The sequence below is a fragment of the Aquarana catesbeiana genome, linkage group LG04 (genome assembly GCF_042186555.1).
Source record: "Aquarana catesbeiana isolate 2022-GZ linkage group LG04, ASM4218655v1, whole genome shotgun sequence".
Classification (NCBI taxonomy): Eukaryota; Metazoa; Chordata; class Amphibia; order Anura; family Ranidae; genus Aquarana; species Aquarana catesbeiana.
This window is the reverse complement of record NC_133327.1, coordinates 272,834,984-272,854,233: the sequence shown is the minus strand read 5'-3', so window position 1 is coordinate 272,854,233 and position 19,250 is coordinate 272,834,984. Positions and strand designations below refer to the sequence as shown.

Genomic DNA, 19,250 nt, shown 5'->3' with positions numbered 1-19,250 from the left:
GTTCTCCATTACTTGGACCTCATGGTCGACGTTTCGATACTCTTCCTTATATGGATCAGAGATGCCCCGTCCCTACCCGCCGATTAGCCATGTCGGGGTGCTTCCCACGTTTGTTGTCATCCCCTATCTCTCCACATGCTCTTACTCATCCCTTTTTCTCTGTTTTCTTTCTTTAAGTACTGATCCAGTCACTCAAATATATATATAAAAGAGATATTTCCAGAATTGCTCAACAACTTAAATATGTATAACAAATGATTGAATGATCTCTACAGCGTTCCAGCCCGACGAGGAGGAATTTCCTGATAACACAAACATGCAAAAGTTTAAAGGTGGTTATAGGTTGATTCCCCCACACGTTAGTTCACTAATACCTTACAAGCCTCTATACCTAAGGTGTTAATACAGTTTTTTCTTCTGTCATGTATATAATGTATACAATATTATACTATACAGTACCTTATTTTTCTGTTATATCTTTATTTTGAAATAAACTAAGATTGAAAAGAAAACATTGCCAAACAATGTCACACAACATTTTTGCTACTTGAAAATATATCCACATATCCATTGCTGTTTCCAAGCCTTGGTTGTACTGCCATCATTATAAAGAACAACTCTCTCTAGGGAACCTTTAGAAGAGTTCTCTAGAACCTAGGCCAGGAAATCTCAAACAACAGCCATCCTCCAGTTGCAATGGGTTCCCTGAGCTGCGGATCGCTGGCCTTACATCTGACGGTGCCTGCATAGTTCCAGGTCCAGTGCCACTTGGCAGAGCCAGCAGCATGACTGCAAGGGTGGCATTCTGACCATTTCTGTAAGGGGGTAATCTTCCTACCAATACATCTTCCCACTGATCCCGGATGGACTAATCTAACCGGGGTTCCTCTGGAGTAAAAAGGTTAAGAAAGACCAGTCTAGATTAAGTAATTTCTACCAGTTATCCATCCAACAGAATTTTCAGTCTTACCTCAGATGTTCTTTTATCTCATTTGCCATCCAGCAGCAAAAAACAAATGTTTCTTTAACCCCAGTGGCAGTAAGAAATTCCAGTGTATAATCTATTAAAGCCACATTTGCCAGTGGTAAAAGAGCCTGAAATACAAAGAAAAAACATGCTGAATAATTTCTTTACAGGTTGCATAAAGAGATCAGTACTGGGGAACATACTGAAAGAGGGAAAAATAATATGCAAATGCTGAAAGCAACTAATCTGAAATAATAGGATTTCTATAACAGCTTACCTGTAAAATCCTTTTCTTGGAGTACATCATAGGATACAGAGCCTTATGTAATTACTTAATGGGTTATAGGCCACCTTCAGGTGATGGACACTGGTACACACAATCCAGGAAGTTCACTCCCTATATAACCTCTCCTCCTTCCAGGAGCACATCAGTTTTTGTAGCAAAGCAATATACTTCCCAAAAAAGAGGGGAGGGACCCTTTGTGTCCCATGATGTACTCCAAGAAAAGGATTTTACAGGTAAGCTGTTATAGAAATCCTATTATTTATCGATGCTGCCTGTCCTTTCTTAGGACCCTCTGGCAGAATAAATAAGACATTAGTCTCACAAATCTGAGCAGTTGCCGTTAAATAGATTTTCACTGCCCTCACCACATCAAGACAATGTAGTGACTTTTCTTCCCTGGAACATGGTTTTGGAAAAAAACGATGGCAGGACAATATCTTGGTTCGGGTGAAAACCTGAACCCACTTTTGGCAAAAAGTCTGGACGAGGGCGCAACACCACTCTGTCCTCATGAATAATCAAATATGGCTCTTTACAAGAAAGAGCAGCCAATTCCAAAGCCCTCCTTGCTGAGGATATAGCAACCAAAATCACCAACTTCCTTATTAGGAGGACTAGGGGAATATGTTGTATCGGTTCAAAAGGCTGTTTTTTGTAACACAGACAAAACTAAGTTCAAGTCCCAAGAGTTCAAGGGAGGTTTGACTGGCGGATTAAGCAGCATTACCCCTTGCATAAAACCCCGGATTAAAGAATGTTTAGCAAGTGGTCTTTGAAATAAGATGGATAAAGCTGAGACTTGGCCTTTAATAGTACTTAAGGCCAATTTTATTTCTACCCCTAATGGTAGAAAGGCAAGAATTCTGTCTATGATATATCTCCGAGGGTGCCAACCCTTGGATTCACACCAGGAAATATAAGCCCTCCAGACTCTATAGTTCTGCAAGCTGGCTTCCTTGCATTAATCAGGGTGGAGATAACTGACCCAGAAAGCCCACGTTTCTTCAGAATGTGGGTTTCAATGGCCAAGCCGTTAAATTTAGAGATCGTAAGGTAGGATGGAATATCGGTCCCTGTGAGAGCAGATCTGGCCGTAGTGGGAGGGACCATGGGCCCTCCACTGCCATCTTTACGATTTCTGCATACCATGACCTTCTGGACCATGCTGGTGCCACCAGAATTACAGGATTTCTTTCCAGCTTGATCCTGCAAAGAAGTCGAGGCAGCAACTGAATAGGGGGGGAATGCATAGATCAGTGAGAACTGATCCCAGGGGGTCACCAACGCATCCGTTACGCATGCGAGTGGATCCCATGTTCTGGCCACAAAGTTGACTAACTTCATGTTGAATCTACGTCCGGAGTCCCCCAAACAGCCTGAAAAATGTCGGGGTGAAGAGACCATTCCCCTGGAAATAACTGCTGGCGACTCAAATAGTCCACCTGCCAATTCTCCACTCCTGGAATGAAGACTGCCAATAAGCATGGAACATTCCTTTCTGCCCAAGGTAGAATATGGTTCACCTCTCTCTGCACTGAGAGACTCTTGGTGCCCCCTTGGTGATAGATATAAGCCACAGCTGTGGCATTGTCGGATTGGATCCTGACAGGACAATCCCGTAACCTGAAAGTCCAGGCCTTTAGAGCCAGACGCACTGCCCTAGGATATTGATGGGCAAGGTTCTTTCAGCTCTTGACCACTGTCCCTGGACAGTTGTATTTTCTAGTACTGCTCCCCAGCCTGAAAGGCTGGCATCTGTCGTTACCACTTTCCAGATAACTGGTCTGAAGGATTTTCCTTTCAGCAGATTCCGAGTTAGTAGCCACCAACACCAACTGAGGCTTTGTGACACCCTTGGGGACAGCCGCATTGGCAAGTCTAAAGCTTGAGTCCTTTTGTTCCAAGCGGACAGGATACTGTTTTGCAACAGTCTTGAATGGAACTGGGCATAGGGAACGGCTTCAAATGAAGCCACCATGGTTCCTAGCAACCTCATGCAAAGGCGAATGAGGGATCCCCTTTTGAACTGACCATCCGCACCAGCTCTCTTATGGAGTTGATCTTTGCCTGAGGCAAGAACACCTTTTCCTGGGCTCTGTCTATGATCAGACCCAAGTACTCCAGTCTTTTTAGTGGCATTAAGGAAGATATCTCTAGGTTGAGAATCCAACCCAAACTTTCCAGGTAACGGTTGTAACGCGTACGCTTTGCTCCAAACGAGCCACCGACTGGTCTATTAGCAATGTATCATCTAGGTACGCTACGACTGCTATGCCCGGTGTCCTTAACCTGGCTAGAGGTGGGGCCAGCACTTTTGTGAACACCCGGGGTGCTGGGCAGGCCAAATGCTGGGCCAAAGGGCAGGGCTACAAACGGGAAATGCTGCTGTTCTAACTCGAACCGCAGAAACTTTTGGTGAGCGGGAAATATAGGAACATGCAGATATGCATCCCTGATGTCGATAGATGCCTGAAGTTCTCCTCCTAGAAGGATAGAGACTACTGACCTGATTGTGTCCATGCGAAAGGAGCGGATCTTCAGGAACTGATTTAGATTTTTTTGATTTAGAATGGGTCTGACATCTCCATTTCGTTTTGGTACCATAAAAAGATCTGAATAAAACCCCAAACCTTGCTCTTTTGTGGGGATCTGTATGACCACCCCTTGAGATATTAATCGGTCTAGTGCCTGAAACAGAGATTGTCTTTGCTCTGGATCTTTGGGAACGCTTGACCTCAGGAAACGAGACGGTGGAAAGTCCCGAAATTCCAGCTTGTACCCCAGCGTTACCGTGGAGATAACCCATCTGTCCTGAATTTACTCTTGCCAGACTTATGAAAACTGCAGAAGTCTTCCCCCCACCTTGGTGAGGGGGTTGGCCTCTTCATGATGAGGCTTTAGGATTCTGCTTTGCAGGTTTTCGACCACAGGACTTCTTTTGAGCCTGGGTCTGACCCTGAGGTTTTCCTCTAGGGTCTGACGACGGAGGCTGTCGCCACTGCCTAGAGGCGGAACCCCCTGGCGCAGGGGAAAGAGCCCATTTCAATGAAGGGTGTTTATACTTTCTTTTGACTGGAAAAAAGATTACTTTTCCCACTAGAAATTGTTTGGATATAATTGTCCAAGTCTTCTCCAAATAGTAGCTCCCCATGAAAAGGGAGCCCAGTTAGGAGGTGTTTACATGGTGCTTCGGCTGACCAATTTTTTAACCACAGGATTCTACGCATATGTACAAGCATAAGCGTAAGGCAGGACGCCTGGTGAATACAATCTTTGATGGCATCTATGGCAAAGCATAATGCTTTTGGTAGTTCAGCAAATTCCTAGGCTTGTTGTGCAGGAACCTCTAAGACCTGTCTCAATTGGTCCTTTAGGGATTGACAGACGCCAACTGCAGCGACTGCAGGCTGAGTAACGGCACCTGCCAAGGGAAAAGTAGATTTTAACAGGGATTCCAACTTTTTATCTGTTGGATCCTTAAGCATTTGCGCATTGTCTACAGTACAAGTTAGGCTTTTATTCACACTGGAAATTGCAATGTCAACTGCTGGTTATTTTCCATTGTTTGGTGAATTTCTCCTCCAGGGGATAGGGAACTGAAAATTTCTTAGGAGGGAGATCTGGGAGATCTGGGTGATCCCATTCAGCAAAAATAAGCTGTTCTAGTAATGCATGGACAGGAAAACGCATGCAAAGGCCGAGAAGGTTTTAAGGGACCCAAGGAAGAAACCGTGCTTTCAGGAGACTCCGTTAGGGGTAGCATGAAAGTGGAACGAACCATCTCTGTAAGAGATTGTATCAGCAATTTCTCAGACTGAGAGGCTGAAAAAGGCTCATCTACCATTGTGTCCTCCACAGAGGAATCATCGGTTTGCTTTTCCTCCTGATAGACTGAGGGTAACACCTCATCCTGTGCCCACTGTTCCCCTTGCAAGGGGTCTGAAGTGGGGGAGGGGGATCTAGCATGCTTCCTATCCATTTAAATGGAGGATGCGATTAAAGCCACTAATCTTCCTTCCAGACCCTGCAGGGTGAAGGAAAGGACATCTTCAGTCACGTATACAGGGGCTGAGATGCGAGAAGCAGTTGCACCATCAATTTGTTCCAATGGCTCACCCTGGCTTGCCATAATTGGCAATTCAGGCGAGGATGACAGCATGGAAATGCGACTTGAGATCCTAGCGCCTGGGGGTGAAACCTTTAGTACCTTTTTGCTCTTTGTGGTCTCTTTTTTAGCAGGCATAATCCTAAGCTTAAAAACAGAGGCACTATACAACTGCACTTAAATCGCTGAATATAGTCATGACATTTAAGCCGCTATAAAGTTCAGCCTAGTGCTGGGAAAAAAAAAAAGAGTGTCCTTCCTGTATCAGGAATGCCAGTTTGCAATCCTCACGTGCCTCACAGCTCCGGTGTCCCTTTGTGTTGACTGTTTGTTTCCTCCTCGTCAGCCGAGGAGAGACTGTCTCAGCTGTGGTTTTACTGTCTTTGCCTGCTGTGTGTCCTCACGGAGGTCCACGGTGCTGCGCTTAGGCCCCACCCTCTCCGAAGAACACACCCCTGTTTCATTTTTAAAATGTTCCCGCGCTTGTGTGCGGCGCCTTGTGGGTCTACAGACCCAACACGAGGGAGGGGGAGGGGAGGCAGAGGCAGAGCCCTGTCAGCAGCAGACATAGAAAAAACAATAAGCAGTAAAGGAAAACAGTAACCGTGGGACCTCTGCCCCCCCCCCCGCGGCGGGGGGGAGGTAATGTAAGGGGGGTACACCGCTGATGTTCCCCTAACCTTCTGGTCCCTTCAGGGGAGAGAAAGAAAGCATTTGGCAGATTTCTTTACCTGAGAAAAATCCCCCTGCACACGCTGCTGCGGCCACACAGAGACTGACTGAGCTTTACAGTGAAGACAACAGATAAGGGTATGTGCAGAGACTCCCTCTAGCAGAGAATTAAGGCATGACAAAATTTTTTCCCTAATAGAAGAATACATTAGGTGAACTTTTCAGTTCCTAAAGTGGAGTTCCACCCAAAAGTGGAACTTCCACTCATCAGATTCCTCCCCCCCTCCGGTGACACAGTTGGCACCTTTCAGGGGGGTACAGATACCTGTATATTACAGGTATCTGTACCCACTTCCGGCATAGATAGCCACAGAATCTGCGGTTATTTACGCCACTTCCTGCTCCCTCCCCGCTGCCTGCTGGGAAACACACGTGTCCCAGAGGCAGCAGGGACCATCCGTATTGTGCTGCGCGACTCGCGCATGCGCAGTAGGGAACTGGGAAGTGAAGCCGCACGGCTTCACTTCCTGATTCCCTTACCGAAGATGGAGGCGGCAGCACCCGAGGACGGAGAGACGCTTCGGCCTCGGGTGCCGACATCGCGGGCGCCCTGGACAGGTAAGTGTCCATGTTTTAAAAGTCAGCAGCTGCAGTATTTGTAGCTGCTGATTTTTAAAAAAAAAATTTTCGGCGGCGCTCCGCTTAAGTTTCTTCCCTTACCTTATCCCTGCCACAGGATTTGTCGAATTAACAGACAATCCAACCTTCACCCATCACAGCGGGCTGCGTTTAGCAAACCTTCAAAGACCGGGTCCCTTGATATCAGGGTTCCACTCCCTTGGACCTGTAAAAGCACCCCACCAGGAAAGCTTTAGGTAATGTAGCAAGACCTAAGCCCTGGGTCCCGGGGTTCCAGCCATACAAAGAGAGCCGTTATAGGCAAAACCTCGTGCTTCATAAACGAGGCCCCAGGTACCATCCACTTAAGCCTCAGCGGCACTTTGGATGGATCTGGTCTATGAAGGCTATTTAAATCCAGCATGGATCCCTCCTGGAGCTCCTCAGAGCACATCTTCACTCGAGACCAACACCTTAGACCAGTGATGGCAAACCTTGGCACCCCAACTACATTTTCCATGATGCTCATGCACGCTGCAGTGTAGTTGAGCATCATGGGAAATGTAGTTCCAAGACATCTGGGGTGCCAAGGTTCGCCATCACTGCCTTAGACACCGGCGAAAAAACTGATGTGCTCCTGGAAGGAGGAGGGGTTATAAGGGGGTTGAACTTCCTAGATTGTCCATCAACTGAAGGTGGCCTATAACCCATTAAATAATTACTTAAGGCTCTGTGTCCCATGATGTACGATAAGGAAAATATTTGTTCCGACACCCCTAATCTAAATTGTTCTGAACTAAGACTCATAAGATATGTTGATACTTGTAATATTAAACAAACAGATCTTTGCATTACCATATTTAACCACTTGAAGACCAGGCATTTTCTGTCTCTTTTTGTGTACATGTGAAAATCTGTTTTTTTGTTGGAAAATTACTATGAACACCAAACATTATACATTTTTGTAATGCAGAGGCCCTAGAGAATAAATTAGTGGGTTTTGCAATTTTTTATGTCACGTGGTATTTGCGCAGCGGTTTTTCAAATGCAATTTTAAGGGAAAAAATACATTTTTTAAAATATTGATGAAAAAAAAAAAAACACAATACCTAACCCATTTTTTTGTAATATATAAAAAAAATATGAGGTCACGCCGAGTAAATAGATACCAAACATGTCACGCTTTAAAATTGCACACGCCCGCACAGCGGCAACAAAGTACATTTTACTATCCACAGGCGACGCTTTAAAAGCCTTTTACAGGTTACCACTTTAAATTCAGGAGGTCTTTTGCTAGCATTACTGCTCATGGGCCGATGTCTGTGGCGATACCTCACATGTGTGGGACGATCGCTGATTGCGTACAGGACAGAAGCATGCATTTGCCTTTGCACACTAGCACAGGGGCACTTAAAAAAAAAAAAAAATAAAAAATAAAATAATAATAATAATAATAATAATAATAATAATAATAATAATAATAATAATAAATTATATATATATATATATATATATATATATATATATATATATATATATATATATATATATATATATATATATATATATATATATATATATATAATATTATTATTTAATTTTTTTTTATTTTTACACTGGTGCTTTAATTTTATCACTTTTATTGCTGTCACAACAAGGAATGTAAACATCCTTGTCAGGTACCCTTAATGGAGAGATCTGGGGTCAAGAAGACCCCAAATCCCTTGTTTGCATTTGAAAGCATTCAAAACACCAAGATCAGTGTTTTTGAATACTTTAGATTTAGAAAAGGCACTGATGACAGCCAAGTAAACCGGAATTGAGGTCATGTCATCACTTCCGGGTTACCACAGCGGAGAATTAACCAAACCCAATTCTGGCTTTGTATGGGTCTTCGGCAAGCCAGTGGAAGTGCCAGATGGTAGCTTGGGTCTCCTGGTGGGAGGAAGGAGGGACGTCCCCTCTTGCTGCTTGTAACAGCTAGTTAGCTGCTCCAGTTGCTATTACAAGAAAGCTGACCATCGGCTCTGAAAAACGGTACCAGGGTGATGCCTGCAGGTTCAGGCATCATCCTGGTACAGCCACTTGAAGTCAAATGATGTACCAGGTAAATGATTTGGTGGCAAGTGGTTAAAAGAGAAGTGTGGGAATCTAAAATAATAAACAAACAAACCCACCTAGATGGCTGAATCGATCAAAGCTGAATCCGCCACCTCTATACTGAGATCTGAGCAATAAAGACAACTGAACGCTCAGTTCTTATGTCCGCTCTGAGTACAGAGAGATGACTGTCCGCCACCACTCCGTGTTCTGCCCCTCCAGCGCTCACTGTAGCACTGGGCTGTGGTGGGGGCTGCAGCAGCCGGCTTAAGCGCTGCTTAGCAGCAGGCCGGTCGGGCACCTGGGCAGATGCCACCGTCTGTGACATCAGCCAACAGTGGACTTTAGCCTGCTGCAGCTAAATCTGGGTCACAGAAGAGGAGAACTAAGTGCACTTGTGTGACCTACAGGAGACATATGGCCAAAAGAGCTTCAAATACAGCCCATAACTGTCATCCAGTAAAGAATCCACAGTAATTTTGGCAAAGTTTTGCGTCTCCACCACCTAGATGACGTTGGTTTTAACCACCCTAAAGGATTAGCAGCATGGCAAAGCACCCCTCATGTTGAGAGCATGTGACCTGCCCTGGTAGGGTTTGTTCGGCACTGCCCCCCCCCCCCCTCCTCTTTCCTGGCCTGCCAGGCTGCATGCTCGGATAAGGGTCTGGTATAAATTTTGGGGGAGAGCCACAACTTTTATTTTTTTGGTGTGGGGTTCCCCTAAAATCCATACCAGACCCGGAGGGTAGAGGGCAGTCCCCCCCCATGCTGCTTTTCACAATTTTTTATTACTAGCAATTGTTTTTGTTAGATTCAGCTATCAGAGGGGAACCCCCGCTGACAGCTGATGACTCATTCGTTGTAAAGGACGTGGCGGTCGGCTCACTTCTTAATAACCAACCATTCACTGGTTGTTAAGGATGCCGCGGCCTCTGCTTAAGTAAAACACAAAAGAAAAAAAAAACAAAAACTGGGCACCGGCGTTTAGCAGAGTTTGGGAGCGGTCAGCTTTTTTTTGCCAAAACGCCGCTGCTCCAGAACACAATAGCAGTGGTGTTTTTTTGTTTTTTTTTCAGCCAGAAAACGCTGCTATAAGCCTATGTGTGCATGAACACATAGCACAACATGCATGGGAGTTTAGAGGCAGTTAAAGTGGAGTTCCACCCACTTTTACAACTCTTCAGCATCCCTCACTAAACTGTGCACTGTAAACAAATTGGATATTTTTTTAATTTTTTTTCTCAGCACCTACTGTATATCTGCTGTATTCATTTTTCACTTCCTCCTCCCTGGCCGCGGCCCATCGCATCATTTCCTGTTTGCATTGCCTTCTGGGAAGGGGCGGCAACTTCCTCTGAAACTGTCGTTGCTATGGAAACTTGACCTGAAACCTATTACACTGCTTGTGCTGCACTGAGCATGTGCGAGATCTGCAAGGATGCGATCCAGGAAGAAATACAGTCTGGCTTCAGATGCCCACACTTAAGATGGCCACGGCCTGCTGTAAGTTTATAAAATAACAAACTACTGCTATAAACTAACAAAACAGACCTTAGTTTACAGACTAACTTTACTAGGATACATTAAGCTTGTGTATTATAGGGGTATTTTTATTTAAAAAGTATCATTTCGGCCGGAACACCACTTTAAAAAAATACATCTGACACCCAAATCAGCAGCAGTAAAATGCCCAGTGTGCATGAGGCCTTAAAGATCAATCTAGACCAAGCACTTAAGATGGCATTTCCAAATTAAGGAAGCTGTAAGCTTACAGGTCTTTGCTATGCTTATACCAATCAATATGTAATGTTACCTTGGTCCCTGGCTTCCGGCAGACATGGGTGACATCATCATGCCTAACAATGAACAAAGCTAGGTGATTTAAATATCACAAGAATGGGCTTCAACCCATTGCGGTAGTGAATTTTTGTAAAAGCAGCGGCAAGGCACAATGACATCATCCACTGCTCCTGAGGGCCGAATAATGTTATCAACTTTTTTTGACATGCTGTTTTACACTGATTGCATGGGGATGGTCAGGAAATGCCAGTAAACCTGACCCTCCATTTTCATGTACACTGTACAGCAGGACATGAGCCAGCTGGTCACCATTGTGCAGATACTCACGACATTGCACTTTTACACACGCTGCTACTGAACCATCATTGAAGTATACTTCTTATAAGCCTTTACTTCTGATAATCAACTTTATTTAGAATATAAAATCCCCCACACCCAGAATATACATTTACTGAGCAAGAAAAGTAATACAAAAAGTAAAAGTAATACAGCTGGAACTTAGAAAAAAGTACACCCCTCAAATATTTTATTATATCTTTTCATGTGACAGCACTGAAGAAATGACACTTTGCTACAACGTAAAGTAGTGAGTGTACAGCTTGTATACCAGTGTAAATTTGCTGTCCCCTCAAAATAACTCAACACACTGCCATTAATGTTTAAATCGCTGGCAACAAAAGCGAGTACACCCCTAAGTGAAAATGTCCAAATTGGGCTCAATTAGCCATTTCCCTTCCCCGGTGACTCGTTAGTGTTACAAGATCTCAGGTGTTAATGGGGAGCAGTAGTGTTAAACTTGGTGTTATTGCTTTCACTCTCTCATACTGGTCACTGGAAGTAAAACATGGCACCTCATGGCAAAGACCTCTCTAAGGATCTGAAAAAAGGAATTCTTGCTCTACATAAAGATGAGCTAGGCCAGTGGTGGCAAACCTTGACACCCCAGATGTTTTTGAACTACATTTCCCATGATGCTCCACTACACTGCAGAGTGCCAGAGCGTCATGGGAAATGTAGTTCCAAAACATCTGGGGTGTCAAGGTTCGCCATCACTGACCTAGGCTATAAGAAGATTGCCAAGACCCTGAAACTGAGCTGCAGCACGGTGGCCAAGACCATACAGTGGTTTAACAGGACAGGTTCCACTTAGAACAGGCCTCCCCATGGTCGACCAAAGAAGTTGAGTGCACGTGTTCAGCATCATATCCAGAGGTTGTGTTTGGGAAATAGATGTATGAGTGCTGCCAGCATTGCTGCAGATGTTGAAGGGTTGGGGGGTCAGCCTGTCAGTGCTCAGACCACACGCTGCATCAAATTGGTCTGGTTCAGATGGTGTCAAGCATGTGTGTCAACAACCAGGTGAAGAGTACAAAGACAAGTGTGTCTAGCCTACAGTCAAGCATGGTGGTGGGAGTGTCATGGTGTGGGGCTGCATGAGTGCTGTTGGCACTGGGGAGCTACAGTTCCTTGGGGGAACCATGAATGCCAACATGTACTGTGACATACTGAAGCAGAGCATGATCCCCTCCCTTTGGAGACTGGGCTGCAGGGCAGTATTCCAAAATGATAACGACCCCAAACACACCTCCGAGACCACCACTGATTTGCTAAAGAAGCTGAGAGTAAAGTGATGTACTGGCCAAGCATGTCTCCAGACCTAAACCCTATTGAGCATCTGTGGGGCATCCTCAAACAGAAGGTGGAGAAGCGCAAGGTCTCTAACATCCACCAGCTCCGTGATATCGTCATGGAGGAGTGGAAGAGGACTCCAGTGGCAACCTGTGAAGCTCTGGTGAACTCCATGCCCAAGAGGGTTAAGGCAGTGCTAGAAAATAATGGTGGCTACACAAAATATAGACACTTTGGGCCTAATTTGAACATTTCACTTAGGGGTGTGCTCACTTTTGTTGCCAGTGGTTTAGACATTAAAGTGGATGTAAACCCAATGTCATCCTTTCTAAACTACTGCCATAGGGGGGTTATCTATAAGGATATACATGCCTCCTGCATGTATCTTTACCTTTCAAATGTCTCCCCTCTGTCTGTTATTAGACCCGAAAAACTGCATATTCTGTGGGTGGGTCTGTTGTCTGGAGCTCGGTGGGTGGAGTCGTGATGTCAGCAGACTCCTCGTCCACCTCTACACTCTCCTTGTCAATATGCATTTTCTCCTGTGCATTTCTTACACTGAACTTCTGCTATGATCTCTAACATCCAGTGAAAAGACAGGAAAGTAACCACATGACTTCAGCATGCCCAATCATCCTGAGGTGTGTAACAGCCAATCCTTGCAGAGCTGCTGAAGAAAGGAGTGGGGGTGGGAATTAAAAAATAATGCATGTCTTAGGCTAGTGCACGAGATATGTAAATCACCTGTCACTCACAGCAAGGGGGAGGATTTGACAAAGTTTTTCTCAGTTTGTCAAGTTTTATCTCACTGAACAAAAAAGAGGATTGCTCAGAGATGGATTAACTCTGTGTGGCAAGACTGGGCTCAAATGATAGGAAATCTTATACTCTACAGTATGATATTAAAAAAAAAAAAAAAAAAAAAAATTTCGGGTTTACATCCACCTTAATGGCTGTGTGTTGAGTTATTTTGAGGGACAGCAAATTTACACAGTTATACAAGCTGTACACTCACTACTTTACATTGTAGCAAAGTGTCCTCTCTTTAGTGTTGTCACATGAAAAGATAATAAAACATTTACAAAAATGTGAGGGGTGTACTCACTTTTGTGAGAGATACTGTATGTTGCGGTTTGCAAGTGGTTTACCGGGGTGATGGCTGAAGCCTTCACCCCAGTATCGTTTTTTTTTTTCAGCTAGCTTTCCCATGAAAGTGACCCAAGTGGCTCATTAGTCACTGGATTGCATTCTGTAGCAGCGGGAGAGGACTCTGGCTTTCCATTTCCACCAGTAAAAGATGCAATTTTTTTTTTTTTTAAATATCTTTTGCTTTGAAAGGTAAAAAGAGAGAGAGATTTAGGGTCTTTTTGACCCCAGATTTCTCCATAAAGAGGACCTGTCATCCTTCGATTACAAGGGATGTTTACATTCCTTGTAAATGGAAGTAAATGTGATATAAATAAAAAAAAAAAAATGAATGAAAAGGGACAGTGTAAAAATAAAAATTTAAGCGCCCCATCCCTCCATGCTCACGCGCAGAAGCGAACGCATACGCAAGTCGCGCACGCATCAGTAAACAGTGTTTGCACCACACACGTGAGGTATTGCTATGAATGTTAAAGCGAGAGCAATAATTCTAGTGCTAGACCTCCTCTGTAATTCTAAACAGGTAACCTGTAAAGGCGTTTAAAGCGTCGCCTATGGAGATTTTTAAGTACTGTCATTTGTCGACATTACACGAGCGTGTGCAATTTTAATGTATGACATGTTGGGTATCTATTTACTCAGCGTAACATCATCTTTCATATTACACAAACAAATTGGGGTATATATTACATTTTGTTTTTAATTTACTAAAGTGTCATTTTTCCAAAAAAAACTTGAGTTTGAAAAACCGCTGTGCAAATACTGCGTGACATAAAAAAATTGCAACTATCGCCATTTTATTCCCTAGGGCAGTGATGGCGAACCTTGGCACCCCAGATGTTTTGGAACTACATTTCCCATGATGCTGAACTACACTGCAGAGTGCATGAGCATCATGGGAAATGTAGTTCCAAAACATCTGGGGTGCCAAGGTTCGCCATCACTGCCCTAAGGTCTCTGCTAAAAGAAAAAATATATAATGTTTGGGGGCTGTAAGTAATTTTCTAGCAAAAAATACCGATTTAAACTTTAAAACAAAAAGTGCCAGAAAAAGCCTGGCCTTTAAGTGAATAAACAGCACTTCAGAAACAGCCCTTGGCCAGCCAGTGTCCCTGTTAGGGATGCAGGTTGTGCCTTCCCAACTTGTAAAGCTTGGTTCACAGAGCTGATCTGCATGGCTCGGTACCATGTGATCACGTTGATAACCAATTATCACGATCACAAAATATACACAGTGCTACTGTTTACATCTCCTCCATCTTACCCCCTCCTCCCGCTGAATAGACAAATGAAAGCAGGCAGGATTGCCTCTCATTTTGGGATGTCATATGACGTTGCCCCAGTCTCACCGCGCTTGTGCATCCGTGCTGTGTCCCCTGGACATGGTGCAACCCCAATATTAGTAAAGAACCGATGACGCAGCACTTTACCCATGTGATCGGCTGTGTCCAATCACAGCCAATCACATGTAAACATGGAAGTGCCGTTTATCAGCTCTCCTCGCACTGAAATAGTGTAAGGAGAGGAGAGCTGATCAACAGCATCTCCTCACAGGGGAGACCTGTACAGATAATCAGTGCAGCCCCAACAGTGTCCAGAAGTGATGCCAATATGTGCCCATCAGTGACACCAATTTGTGGTGCCAGTCAGTGCCTGCTCATCAGTGCACATCACTGAAGGAAAAAAAATTACTTATTTACAACATTTTCTGACAGAAACAAAGGAAAAATATTTATACATATTGTCACATTTTTCTGTCTTGTTTTTTTTTTTTTTTTTTTTTTTAACAACAAATAAGAAACCCAGCGGTGATTAAAATACCACCAAAAGGAAGCTCTATTTGTGTGAAAAAAAATGATAAAAATAACATTTGGGTAGTGTTGCGTGACCGCGCAATTGTGATTCAAAGTGCGACTGCGCTTAAAAGCTAAAAACTGGCCTTGGCAGGAAGGGGGTAAAAAAAAGTTCCTGGTATTGAAGTGGTAAAAATAGAGCGACAGTCTCCTCTCCCCCAAAACATCTGTAGTCAGCAGTAGAGGTCGACCGATATGGGTTTTTCTCTGGCCGATGCCGATGCCGATATTTAGAAATCGCGGTGGCCGATTCCGATATGTGATGCCGATTTTTTTTGGGCCGATATATTTGGCCGATTTTTTTTTTTTTTTTTCCCTTCATCTCATAAAATCTAACAGTTAGACCCCTTTCACACTGGGGCGTTTTTCAGGCGCTTTTGGGCTAAAAAGAGCGCCTGTAAAGTGCCTGTAAAACGGCTCCCCTGCAGTCTCAGTGTGATATCCTGAGTGCTTTCACACTGAGGTGATGCGCTGTTTGGGTGTAAAAAAAAGTCCTGCAAACGGCATCTTTGGAGCGGTGTATACCACCACTCCTGCCCATTGAAATGAATGCGCACCGCTGCCGAAGCGCCTGCAAAGCGTTTTGGCAGCGGCGCTTCAGGGGCGCATTTAACCCCTTCCTCGGCCGCTAGCTGGGTTATAAGCGCCCCGCTAGCAGCCGAATAGCGCCGCTAAAATGACGGTAAAGCGCCACTAAAACTAGCAGCGTTTTACCATCAACGCATGCCCACTCCAGTGTGATAGCAACCTTAAGTGATAAGTGATACAGAAAATTTTTTACATTTAAACATTAAACAAAACAAACCTCCAATCAGTTCACTTGTATGTAGAATTTAGAAAAAAAAAAAAAAAAAAACTATTTTAAATATTAAATACACAAAAACAGGTAATCAAAACTTTTGGACGAAAAAAAAATGGGCTAACTTTACTGCTTAGTTTTTTTTTTTTTAATTCATTACTGTATTTTTTTTTTTTTAAATTGCGTTTGAAAGACCGCTGCGCAAATACCGCGTGACATAAAATATTGCAACAACCGCTATTTTATTCCCTAGGGTCTCTGCTAAAAAAAATATATATAATGGGGGTTCTAAGTGATTTTCTAGCAGAAAATACAGGATTTTTACCTGTAAGCAACAAGTGTCAGAAAAGATTTAGTCTTTAAATGGTTAAACTGAGAATTCCTACACGGAGTTCAGTCTATTGATAAAAAAAGAACTTGAAGAGATACAATGTATCTTCTTATCAGACTTGGCAGGCTGCCCAGAGGAGGAGAGAAGATAACTTTCAGGCAACTTGCATTGACTCTATTACAGAAGTCATTTGCAAGTCACTGCTGAAGTTACAATCGGCCTTTTTTATCAGCACAATCGGCCGATGCCGATTAATTAAAAAACGCCAAATATCGGCCGATATATCGGCCGGCCGATATATCGGTCGACCTCTAGTCAGCAGCTACAAATTCTGTAGCTGCTGACTTTTAATATAGGGACACTTACCTGTCCAGGGATCCAACGGTGTTATCACCCGAGCCGATTCATCGATAGGCTTTGGGTGCAGACGCCGGCATCTTAGGCAAGGGAAGCCCGTCGCGCTGCACTTTCTGAATGGTCCCGCAGTCTTCTGGGACCTGTGATGTGTCCTGGTTGTGGGGAGAAAAAGGAGGGGCAAAACTTCCACTCAGATCACCGCCGCCATCTGACCGAAAGTGGGAGCAGGTACCTGTCAAAACCAGGTATCCACTCCCTCCCCCCCAAAAAAATGCCAAATGTGACAGTGGAGGAGAGAGGATGCAAACAAGTGGAACTTATGAAGTTCCCCTTCAAAAATCAAAAGGAACCTAAACTAAAAATGATATAAAACTAATTTGGGTACGGTGTTAAATAACGGAGTAATTGTCAGTCAAAATATCCTGTGCTACATGTATAATGTGCTACAAACCGAATAATGGCCGGAACAAGAAGGGGGCGCAACATGTTGGAAGCAATATGGGTAATAATTAGAATATAAAATCCATTCCCCCACCCACAATATACATTTACTGAGCAAGAAAAGGTAATACAGCTGGAACTTAGAAATAATGATAACCCATAAAAAAGGAAACAAAAAAAGACAAGTGCCCGTATGTTACCATGAATCATGTTTAAATATCAGCTCAGACGCCTCATGTTTGTATAAACAGAGGATCAGTGACATGATGAGGCAATGACACATGGCTGTCAGCCCTGCAATCTCTCAGCTCTCTTACCCGAGGTCGGTCCTTGGTGATCGGATAAAACCTTTTATTGAAGCTGTCTGCTATTAGCACGGCATACAGTGGAGGCTGCTCCTCATCTCCCCCACCACCTCGCTTCCCAACCCGCGCAGCCATAACTCTCACGCTTCTCCACTAAGCCTTCTCGGCCACCGTACTCTCTGTCACCCGGTGTTTCGTCAGATTTGGCGACCCGTCAGATTTTTGTGACGGAAGTGATGTTTCGTCGCCGCCATCTTGCTATACCCCGAACTCCTCCATAGTAAAGATACACTGAGAAGGGGAAAGCGGACATGTTGTTACACCCACCGGAGTTTTGCATTTTACACAATATAGTGAGTTTATATAGTGAAATACAGTACTTAAAACTCCGTCTCACTGGTTAGATGTTGAATTTTAAAAGCAGCAGCAAACCTGCTTATCTCACAGGTTTGCTAATCTGACAGAAGTTCGCTGCTTTTAAAATTCAACATCTAAACATTCAGACGGAGTTCTAACTGCTATATTTCACTATATAAACTCACTTTACTGTTAAAAATAAGTGTAAGATGCAAAACTCCGGTGGGTGTAAAAAGATCTCCACTTTCCCCTTCTCAGTGTATCCTTCCTTACTATGGAGAAGAGTGGGGTGAAGCAAGATGGCGGCGACGGAACGTCACTTCCGTTACTCATTCTGACGGGTCGCCTAATCTGATGAAACACCGGCACCTTCTACAGTGTCCCAGAGAAGTCAAACCAACATCCATTTCAGGTGTTCTGTCAAGAAATGCCCTCCATCCAAAAGTGCCTGGGTTAAAGGGCGAATGTGCAACGCATGCGCTGTACGTAACATCGCAAAAGCTGATTTTACCATCAGCTGTTGCGATGGCGCAGGCGCACAATAGCCGTAACCAAAAGAATTTTTTTTTTTTCTGTCAGATTATGCCCCGCACACCCCTGTGCTCCCGTGGCGATTTCATGTCCATGATGGGTGGATTTCTACGCCTTGTGGGCGGATTTATGGGCACTTGGGGGCGGAATTACATGTCCAGTGCTGCAAAACAAAACTTTGTGATGGGTGGATTTTTATATTTCTTGTGGGCGGACTTATGGGCACTTTTGGGCGGAATTAGATGGCCAGTGCTGCAAAATAAAAAAACTTTGTGATGGGTGGATTTCTACATTTCTTGTGGGCGCCATCTGTGCCCATCATATGCAGCCACTTGTGCCCATCATATGCGCCACTTGTGCCCAGTATATGCAGCCACTTGTGCCAATCAAATGCAGCAACTTGTGCCAATCAAATGCAGCCACTTATGCCAATCAAATGCAGCCACTTATGCCAATCAAATGTAGCCACTTGTGCCCGTCAAATGCAGCCACTTGTGCCCGTCAAATGCAGCCACTTGTGCCCGTCATATGCAGACACTTGTGCCCATCAAATGCAGCGGCTGTATATGATGGGCACAAGTGGCTGCATATGATGGCTGCATATGATGGGCACAAGTGGCTGCATTTGATTGGCACAAGTGGCTGCCTTTGATGGGCACAAGTGGCTGCATATGATGGGCACAAGTGGCGCTCACAAGAAATGTAGAAATCCGCCCATCACAAAGTTTTTTTATTTTGCAGCACTGGCCATCTAATTTCGCCCCAAAGTGGCCATAAATCCACCCACAAGAAATATAAAAATTCACCCATCACGAAGTTTTGTTTTGCAGCACTGGACATGTAATTCCGCCCCCAAGTGCCCAAAATCCACCCACAACGTGTAAATATCTGGCCATTATGGACATGAACTCACCCGGGAGCGCGGGGCACAATCTGACAGAAAAAAGAATTCT

The 19,250-nt window shown here is 44.2% G+C and overlaps 1 protein-coding gene across 1 annotated transcript in view; it reads right to left on the bottom strand.

The window, feature by feature from the left end:
• EIF2B5 (eukaryotic translation initiation factor 2B subunit epsilon) overlaps window positions 1–17,615 on the bottom strand; it is a 65,099-nt gene extending 47,484 nt beyond the window's left edge. The window contains exons 1-2 of the mRNA XM_073626556.1: window positions 17,422–17,615; window positions 971–1,095 (exon numbers count right to left, since the gene is read on the bottom strand). Coding sequence (XP_073482657.1) covers window positions 971–1,095; window positions 17,422–17,544 — 248 coding nt within the window. The 5' untranslated portion in view covers window positions 17,545–17,615. The remainder of the gene's footprint in view (window positions 1–970; window positions 1,096–17,421) is intronic.
• Between the last annotated feature and the right edge of the window lie 1,635 nt (window positions 17,616–19,250).